The sequence below is a fragment of the Peromyscus californicus genome, unplaced genomic scaffold (assembly GCF_007827085.1).
Source record: "Peromyscus californicus insignis strain IS unplaced genomic scaffold, ASM782708v3 Scaffold_4__1_contigs__length_199733344, whole genome shotgun sequence".
Taxonomy (NCBI): Eukaryota; Metazoa; Chordata; class Mammalia; order Rodentia; family Cricetidae; genus Peromyscus; species Peromyscus californicus.
This window is the reverse complement of record NW_026294562.1, coordinates 186,037,140-186,046,748: the sequence shown is the minus strand read 5'-3', so window position 1 is coordinate 186,046,748 and position 9,609 is coordinate 186,037,140. Positions and strand designations below refer to the sequence as shown.

The 9,609-nt window shown below is 47.7% G+C and overlaps 1 protein-coding gene across 1 annotated transcript; it reads left to right on the top strand.

Annotated features, from left to right (window-relative positions):
• Positions 1-994: 994 nt before the first annotated feature.
• LOC128124201 (leukocyte immunoglobulin-like receptor subfamily B member 3) lies at positions 995-9,290 on the top strand. Its single transcript, XM_052760390.1, has 15 exons — positions 995-1,058; positions 2,941-3,225; positions 3,363-3,668; positions 3,976-4,260; positions 4,375-4,680; positions 4,908-5,204; positions 5,447-5,675; positions 5,724-5,749; positions 6,041-6,091; positions 6,983-7,096; positions 7,410-7,485; positions 7,564-7,601; positions 7,830-7,882; positions 8,921-9,076; positions 9,150-9,290. Exons 1-15 carry the CDS (start codon positions 995-997, stop codon positions 9,288-9,290), a joined length of 2,427 nt encoding a protein of 808 aa, XP_052616350.1.
• The last annotated feature ends 319 nt before the right edge of the window (positions 9,291-9,609 follow it).

Here is a 9,609-nt window from a genome sequence, read left to right as displayed (position 1 = left end):
AAATTCCCTGATAGTTTGTTCAGTCTCTGTGATCCCCTAAGGGCCCTGCTTAGTTGATTCTGTGAGCCATTTTCTTGTGGGGTCATAACCATTCTGGCTCATACACTCCTTCCTTGGACTCATCTGCTGGTTCCTCAGAACTCCACCTATGATTTGTTGTGGGATTCTGTTTCTGCTCATATCAATTGATGGTTGAAACCTCTCTGATGATGATTGTGTTAGACACCAGTCTGCTAACAGAAGATGTCTGGTTTAGGTTCAGTACACTCCATTACAAGGAGAGTTTGTGGGGGTCATCCTCATGGATTCCTGGGAGTTTCTATGGCACTGGGTTTCTACCTCATCCCTCAAATATCCCAAATTCCAGTCACCTCTTCTAGTACTGTCTCCATCCATTCCCCACGTAATTCCTCTTGATCCCATCCCCACTTGTCCCTAGTACATCTGTGAAATCTATTCTACTTCCCCTTCTCAGGGAAATTTATGTGTCACCCATGGTCCCTCCTTGTTACATAGAATCCCTGGGTCTGTGGATTGTGGCATGGATATCGTTTAGTTTACAGGAATAATCACTTACAAGTGAGTCTATATTGTGTTTGTCTTTCTGTACCTAGGTTACCTCACTCAGGATGAATTTTTTTTAGTTCTATCCACTTGCCTGGAAATTTCATGGTGCCATCCCTTTTAACAACTGAGTAATAATTCATTGTGTAAATGTACGACATTTCCTTTATCCAGTAACTGATGGAAGCAGATGCAGAGATCCATAGCCAAGCAAAAGGCTGAGCTCCAGGAGTCCAGTCAAAGAGAGGGAAGAGGGGTACTATGAGCAAGGGGCATCAAGATCATGATAGGGAAACCTACAGAGATAACTGAACCAAGCTAATAGTAACTCATGAACTTTAGATCAACAGCTATGGAGCCTCCTCTGGACTGGACTAGGCCCTCTGCATAAGTGAGACAGTTGTGTAGCTTGATATACTTAAGGGGCGCCATGACAGTAGGATCAGCATCCATTCCTGGTGCCCGCACTGCCTTTTTGGAGCTAATTACCTATGGTGGGACACCTTACACAGCCTTGATTCTGGAGGAGGGGATTTTACCTGCCTCAACTGAATGTACCAGGCTCTGCTGACTCCCCAAGGCCTTACCATTTTGGAGGAGGGAATGGGGCATGAGCTGGGAGAGTGAACCTGAGGGAGAGATGAGAGGAGAGAAGAGAAAGGAATCTGTAATTTGCATGGAAAAATGTATAAAAATTTCTTAATAAAAATTTTTTAAAAATCATTACCTTTGAGGTTGAACTCAGTAGTACACTGAGAATCTCAAGGCTGAGATTTAGGACCAAGAAAGCATCTCCCTTGACCAGAAGCTGCAGATATTGCCAGCAGCGGATAGAGAGTGGCCTCACCTCGCATACTACAACTTACAGGAGTCTACCATGCACCTGGTGCTGTGGCTGTGTGGTGGCATCTGATAGCCATCCCTTCACCAGCCTAACCAAGAATAAAACTGAGACAAGAAGATGAAGTGCTACTCACAAGTACTGCCAACTCCTGCACCAATGTATGGCTAACAATGAAAAGAAAGTGTCCACACCAACACCCTGCGCCCTAAGAGAGTCAAATAATATACATCCCTGTTTGGTCCAAGATCCCAGTCACCATACAAACTTTCTGACCAAAGGAAAAGGACAAAGGAAAGTGAATAGGTAAGTGTTGGGCCTGTTGGATGGCTCAGTGTATAGATGCCTGCGGACAACATTAAGGTCTGACTCCTATTCACAGGATCCATATTATACAAGGAGAAAACTGACCACTGAATTTTTTCTCTGAACTTTTTGCCTGATCTGTGGCATATACACATGAGCGCACACAAACACACACACACACACACACACACACACACACACACACACACACACACTCACGAACACCACTTAAAAAAGGAGTAACTAGAAAAATTAACAAATGCAATTTAAAAGTTGTACTGGCAAGTACCATCCGAAAAAAGAGCTAACAACAAGAAAGAGAGGTGCACATTTGTGACCCAGCCCTTGAGACCAGGAGGAAGAAGATTGTGCATTCCATTCCATGCAAGTATACACATTGAGACCCTTCTAAGAGACTTTAAAAAATGTTGAAAAGGAGGAAGTATTTCAACTAAAAATGTGAGAAGCAACAAGGCAAAACCACATTTAAATTTGTAAGTATTATTTGAAATATTCACACCTGATGGCTACAGTATGGACCTGAGGGTGATGAGGAAGATGCAGCCGACATTGACAGGGTTGTAGGAATGTTCTCTATGTAAGAGCTGATTGCAGAGGGTCTAGCTCCTGGCCTAGACACAGCACTGCGGAAGTAAAAACTTTGTGTGTGAGGAGTAAGGCTCCCTTATTGCCGGACCAATGAAGTACAACTATGTCATCAGGAGTGCCTGCCTCCAGAAGCCACACTAGTTTCCTGTCCCCCTAGGCAGACTCTGTAGCTCTGCCCATGAGCACAGTTGCAGCCTCCAGGAGCAGATGTAATGATGTTCACCTTCAGAGCTCTGCTGTGCCTGGGTGAGCTGTGAAGATGGGGAGGTGATACAGTGACCTAGGAATGAACCTGTCCCACAGCCTAGCACGGGCCCATCAGGAAAACCCAGGGTCTCAGGAGGTTCTGTGGAGGGGAGGACCTGCTCCATGTTCAGGGCCAAAATTCTCACCGGGATCTCTCTTTCAGGACTGACTCTGTGCCCTGGGACCACAACGCTGACTGGTGAGTATGCAGCTGTCCTGATATGTTATACCTCTATTACCCAGGAGACATGCCTGGGCAATGAGGATAAAACAGGACCTTTGTGCTGATCCTGGGTTTGGATGAACTATGATGTGCTTGATACTTTCAATCTGAGAAAGGATATCTTGGGTCCTAGCTTCTCTTTTCCTTGCAGGGACCCTCCCTAAGCCTGTACTCAGAGCACAGCCAGACCTCGTGGTCTCCAAACAGACTAATGTGACCTTCTTGTGTGAGGGTACAACAGGAGCCAAAGAGTACTCTATCTACAAAGACGGAAGTCAATATACACGGTTCACACAGATTCTCCTAAAGTCTGGGAACAAGGCTGAATTCTCCATCACAAAAACTGAGCAGCACCACGCAGGGAGATATCAATGTCGCTATCGGACCCATGATGGATGGTCTGAGTACAGTGAGTCCTTGGAGCTTGTGGTGACAGGTGAGAGGAAAAAACTTTTGTCATCTTTGGGCTTCACTCTCCAGAAGTGAGTCTGCTCTCAGGGATGCCCTCACTCCTCACAGTCCTGTAGGATAATGAGGCCTGATACATTAATCTGATTCTAGCATCTCTCTTAGGAGCACACAGTAAACCCAGCCTGTCAGCCCAGCCCAGCCCTGTGGTGACTGAAGGAGGGAAGGTCACCCTCCAATGTGACTCATGGGAGGAATATGACAGGTTCATTCTGACTAAGGAAGGACCACAGAAGCTCTCCTGGATGCTGGGCTCACAGTATAATTCCTCAACTGGACAATTCCAGGCTCTATTCTCTGTGGGCCCTGTGATCTCCAGTCAAAGATGGATATTCCAATGCTACAGCAATGACCTGAACAGACCACAGGTGTGGTCAGAACCTAGTGATCCCCTGGAGCTCCTGCTCTCAGGTAAGGAATCCAAACCTTTCCACAGAGTGATGTTGAAATAATGGAAGTGTGGAGGGAGGCCTTGGTGTGTGGTGTATGTGAGGAGACAGGGCTCTTCAGTCCATTGATGCAGATCAGGGGAGACAGAAGGACCAGAGATACAGATTCCAAGCAGAAAGTGATAGAAAAACCCAGGAGGTCCAGGAGAGAGTTTAATATTCATGGAGCTTTCTGATTCTTTGTATCAACTTAATTGCCATCTACACGTGGGACCTTCTCTGTGCCACTTTCAACCAGAACCACCTCCTTCTCTCCTACTTCCTTACAGGTAACCTCCACAAACCCACCATCAAGGCTGAGCCAGGCTCTGTGATTGCCTCCAGGAGTGCCGTGACCATCTGGTGTCAGGGGAGCCTAGATGCAGAAATATATGTTCTGCATAAAGAGGGAAGCCCAGAATCCTGGGGCACACAGACCCCAGAGAAGCCTGAGAACAAGGCCAAGTTCTCCATCCCTTCTGTGACACAGCAACATGGGGGACAATATCGCTGTTACTGTTACAGCTCAGCTGGCTGGTCAGAGCGCAGTGACCCCCTGGAACTTGTGGTGACAGGTGAGGGTCTCGGGACCAGGCTCTGCTTTCAGAAGTATTCCCTTCCAAAGCCTAGCCCTGGAGGACATTTTGGTTGAGTGAGCCCATGTAAAAGGCTATCTCCTTCTCTCCTAGGAATCTACAGAAATAAACCGATCCTGTCAGCCCTGCCTGGCAATGTGGCAACCACAGGAGGAAACATGACTCTCCAGTGTGTTTCATTGAGGACATATGACAAGTTCATTCTCTCCAAGGAAGATGAGAAGTTCTCCAGCTCCCTGGACTCACAGTATATACGCCATAATGGGTACTACCAAGCCATGTTCTCTATGGGTCCTGTGACCCCAGTACACAGAGGAACATTCAGATGTTATGGCTACTACAAGGATACCCCACAGTTCTGGTCAGTACCCAGTGACCCTCTGGAAATACACTTCTCAGGTGAGCCATCCCCATCCTTGACCAGTCTTGTTGAGAGCCTAAGTCTTTGGCAGGACACTGTCCCCCTGGAAAGTTGCTGTTGGAGAGGGACTAAAGGAAGATTCTGTTTTCTAAGCCAGAGCCCCATAGCTGGAGAGAAGCATTGGCTTGTGCAGAGCAGGAAGATAGCTGATAGGAGTTTGGTAAAAAGTTGCTCCTCAGTCCTTTGCCTGTCACCTTTCCTCTAGGGCTGTCCAAGAAACCCTCCCTTTTAAGTCACCAAGGCCATATCCTGGACCCTGGAAAGAGTCTCACATTGCAGTGTTGCTCAGACATCAACTATGATAGATTTCTTCTGTACAAGGTGGGCACAACTAACTTCACCCAGCATCATCACAAATGGACCGAGGCTGGTCTCTCCTTGGCCAACTTCACACTGGGCTCTGTGAACAGCTCTACTGGAGGCCAATACAGATGCTATGGTGCACACAACCTCTCCTCTGAGTGGTCAGCCTCCAGTGACACCTTGGACATTCTGATCTCAGGTGAGCAACCAAGGAGATTTGATCAGGTAACATCCTCTGCATAGAATTTCATGGGAATCCTAAGAGGCGATGGCTGAGACAAGGGACAAAGAAATGATGCAGGAACTGATGAAGAGACAGGACAGTAGGAGAGGAGCTCAGTCAGAGAAAAGAGAGAGAATCCCTGGTACTTAGGGGATACCCATGTATGGTTTCAGCTCAGAACAATGAAGACAGCCTCTCATCATTCCTCTTCTCTTTAGGACAGCTTTTCTTCCCTGCTTTCCTCTCAGTGAAGCCTAACTCAACAGTACATCCAGGAGACAACGTGACCCTTCTGTGTTGGTCAAGAGAAAGAGTGAACACTTTCATTCTGTACAAGGAGGAGGCAGTCCATCAAACCCAGCGACTAAAATCAAAGGTCCAAGATCAGCACTTCCAGGCAGAATTCTCCATGAGTGCTGTGACCTCTGCCCTTTCAGGAAGCTACAGGTGCTATGGTTCTCAAAAATCATCACCATACCTGTTGTCATATGCCAGTGCCCCCGTGGAGCTCATTGTCTCAGGTGAGGTGGCCCTGAGCTGTCAGGCTGACTCACAATTCAAACCTTAAGCGAGCTCTTGACTTGGCAGACAGTAGGAAGGGTTAGTCAGAAGGCAATTTCCCTAGTAGAAAAGTGGATGCCAGTGATGGCCTATCAAGTAATGTCCACTCCATCCTCTATTGCAATCTAGGTTAGGGATAGACAGCATGAGAATCATGGGGAGGTTCCAAGACAGATGTGCGACAAGGAGAGAAGAGTTAGGACTCCTGGGTTAGCATCTAACCATCATCTATTTGTTGTTCTGTTTCCTAGGACCCATTGGAGCCTCCAGCCCACCACCCTCAAGGCCCATGACAACAGCTGGTAAGTATCAGGGACCTCAGTGCAGGGAGTATGCTCCATCCCCAGGCTGCCTCACAGCTCACCCCAATGAAGTCTTCATTCTCTCTCATTTCAACTTTTGAGTTTGGGAGTCAAGCAGAAATCCCAACTGAAACTCCAGAAAAACAAGATTAAGTTTAGGCTACAAAAGGTGGCACCCAGAGAGAAAAGATTAGTCTCAGACTAGAGATTGAGGGGAGAGGATGAGGTGGAGAGCAGGGAACCCATACATTCACCTCCCCATCCGTCATAAAGACTCTGAGAATAAACCACTCACCTGCATGGAGTCATGTTCCAGAAAACTAAATATTCTATTGGAATGTGGGATCCAGATTGGGAATAGCTGGTTATAGGCTTGAAACAGCTGTTTCTTGAGATGCTGACTTGGCCAAGCCCTTCCTTTCTGGGATGGCTGCTGTTTCTTTGATTATAAAGGTGAGAATCCTGGCCCATATGTCTAAGTTTCTGTCTGCTTTGGTCTGTCTTCCTGTACTGATGTCTTTCCTGATAGAGGAGGACTCCAGAACCAGATTCTGCATTGGGGCTGTCCCACAGTGGTGGTGACATGTGCAAGTGTGGGGCACAAGGTCATGGTAGGGCATTCCAGCTCCTCCTTCCCAACTTGTGATCCTCAGCTCTGGTGTGTTGAACATGGCTGGACATCAGAGTCCCTGTGTTCAACTCCCAGCTCTTCCTCTTCCAGTCAGGTGATCTCAGGCAGGTGAACGGGCTGGACAGGAAAACAGACAATTCCTGTGGCACGATTGTGAGGAGGGGAGATGGTGTTTGCAAAGGTACAGCATGGGCCTGGCACACTGTGGGTGCTCAGATAAGCAGCAAGCATCCGCTCTTATGATGTCTCCTATGCCTCAGGTTTGGAAAAATACCTCCAGGCTCTGATTGGAGCATCTGTGGCCTTCCTCCTGTTGCTCTTCATCCTCATCTTCCTCCTCAGGCAAAGGAAACAGGGCAAATGCAGGAAGGAAGGTGAGTAGGGTGTGGGTTTCTGGGGTCTCAGATGGTGGTAGGCTCCCCTGTGGGCCATCTAAGAAGGGAATCAGAACACTAGCACTAGGGACACCTCTAATAGGGGAACAGTAGCTTAGAAACACAGATCTCAGATAACAAAACACGGGCTCTCAGAACCTGTGAGATTTGGGTGTTCTGTGAGCATTACCATGTCCTGGGACATTTGCTAACTCATGCCTGTGTTATGAAGCTCTTTTCCTTCTTTACATGGAAATATGCATGGGAGTGTAGCTTACTACCCTCCTAGATCAGACCCTTCTTTCTCTTTCAGCCCAGAAAGAGACAGAATTGCAACTTCCTGCAGGAGCTGCAGAGCCAGTAAACAGGAACAGAGGTCCCCAGAATAGGTAACTCATGGCACGAGACATCGTCCCCTACCTTCCTGACACACCTCACTGCCAACTGACATCTTCTTGTCTTTCCAGATCCAACTCAGCTGCTGACACCCAGGAAGAAAACCTTTGTGAGATAAAGAGGGTCCTGAGGAGGGAGATGTCTGAGGACTCAGCGTTTCAGGGGTGGTGGAGAGGCTCTGGGGTCTTTGCTAATTGGGCTTGAACTTCACACTATGAACTAAGGGATATCATAACATGCCCTGTTCCCTGGTCCCACCTGGGGCATGCAGGAAACCAGGGGTCTGAGATAGCCCTAGACTCTTCTCTGAAGACATTCTTTTGTTCTTCTATGACAGATGCTTCAGTGGAGAAAATGCAGCCTGAGCATGGTGTGGAGCTGGACAGTTGGGTGAGGTCCCTGTCTCTATTGGCAGTGCTAAGGACTTAGGTCCCAGATTAGTCCAGGAGTCCTTATTTGTTCTTCCTCTCTGAGCCCTCAGCAACACCCAGAGGTGACCACTCCCTTCTGCAAGCAACATCTGCCTCCTGTGTGCTCTGGCCTCACTCACCCTTGGTTTCCTGGGACCATCTGCTTCCTCCCTCATGTCACCTCTTTGGCTTCTCAGCATCAGTCTGGTTGTTAATATGCACCTAAGAAATCAGAGGTTACAGGACTAAGTAATCCAGATCCTCCCAATACCCCTATTCACTGACACAGCTTCACAAGAAAGCCCCTCCTTATCAGCTCACTACATGGATATGAGTTAGAGAACAGAGCACACTCCCTCATCACCATGAATCAACATGGTAATAAATGCAGAGTGTGTGCAGTGCCAAGTGTTTGGGAAAACCAAGCAGAAGAAGTGGGTGGAGTATGTGGGAACAGAGGTCCAGTGTGAAGTACAAGGGAGGACTCTGAAAAGTGTCATCTGAGGAGGAAACCCACATGGACAAGTCCACAGAGACAGTTAAGGGGCCAGCAACTGTAGGCAGGGGACTCGGCAGGACAAAGGAAATTGGGGAGAATCACTTCATTTTATAGTTCATTTCGTGTGTATGGGTGTTTGGCGTTCATGCATTTCTGTATATCACCTGTCTCCCTGGTGCTGCAGAGGTCAGAAAAGCATGTCACATTCCTAGAACTGGAATCACAAATGATTGCAGAGTACCATGTGGGTTGTGGGAACCTGGGTGCTCTGCAAGTGCAGCCAGTGATGGTAACAACTGAGCTAGCCATCTTCCCCACCCCCAGAAACATTAGTTTTTAGAAGTTGGATTGTGTGGCTGGAGGCAAGACAGCAAGGGTTAGAGTGTCAGGATTAGAGGCCGGAGCTGTAGGAAGGAAGCCTAAACAGCTCAGTCTGGCCATGCTGTGAAGACCTGACCAGAGGAGATCCCAAGGGGAACAGGGATACACTATCTGTACCTCACTACTTCTGTTCTACAGAGACCAACTGAGGCAGGCCCCTTGGGTGATATACATGCCAAGGTGAAACCCTCCAGGCTCAGGAGGGCAGGAGCTGTCCTACCTTCTGTCATGTTAGGAGAAGTCCTGGACACAAAAGATGGACAAGCAGAAAAGGACAGAGTGATGGACACTCAGGCGGGTCCTGTTCCTCCCTAGTCCTCCTTGTTCCCCCAAGACATGTATTTCCTCTCACTCTCTCCCACTGCAGGCTGCACAATCTGAAGAGCCCCAGGAAGTGACCAATGCCCAGCTGTGCAACATGAAGCTCAGACAGGAGACAGCTGCACCCCCTCCCTCGCAGGCAGGGAATGTCCCAGAGGAGCCAGTCTATATACTGGTTTTGCAGTAACTAACCCAGAGACCATTCGAAAGAACAGAAAGTAATGACCCTCTGCCTGCAAGGATGCTTAACGGAGACCTCTAAGGGATTCTTGGAATTTTTGGGAAAACATCTGCATTTTGACTAACGTTTCATATTTTGGAAATAAAGCAGGAGATTTCTCAATTATTAATTGAAATCAAATTAAATAGGAGGGGAGCTCTTATATTAACTACTAATTTTAATGACATTACTCGTCAATGCAATGAAACAGGAAATCTTACCCACACAGTTGCAGAGACCTGTAATCCAAACCCAAGGGAGGCTGAAGCAGGAGAATTACCTTTGT

What these genes read in the sequence shown, in the direction of transcription:
- LOC128124201 (XM_052760390.1), top strand. Translation starts at nt 995, where the DNA reads ATGACAGTAGGATCAGCATCCATTCCTGGTGCCCGCACTGCCTTTTTG. An exon ending in CGTGGAGCTCATTGTCTCAG is followed by an intron (nt 5,750 to 6,040) that starts GTGAGGTGGCCC and finishes TCTGTTTCCTAG; the next exon opens with GACCCATTGGAGCCTCCAGC. An exon ending in GGGCAAATGCAGGAAGGAAG is followed by an intron (nt 7,097 to 7,409) that starts GTGAGTAGGGTG and finishes TTTCTCTTTCAG; the next exon opens with CCCAGAAAGAGACAGAATTG.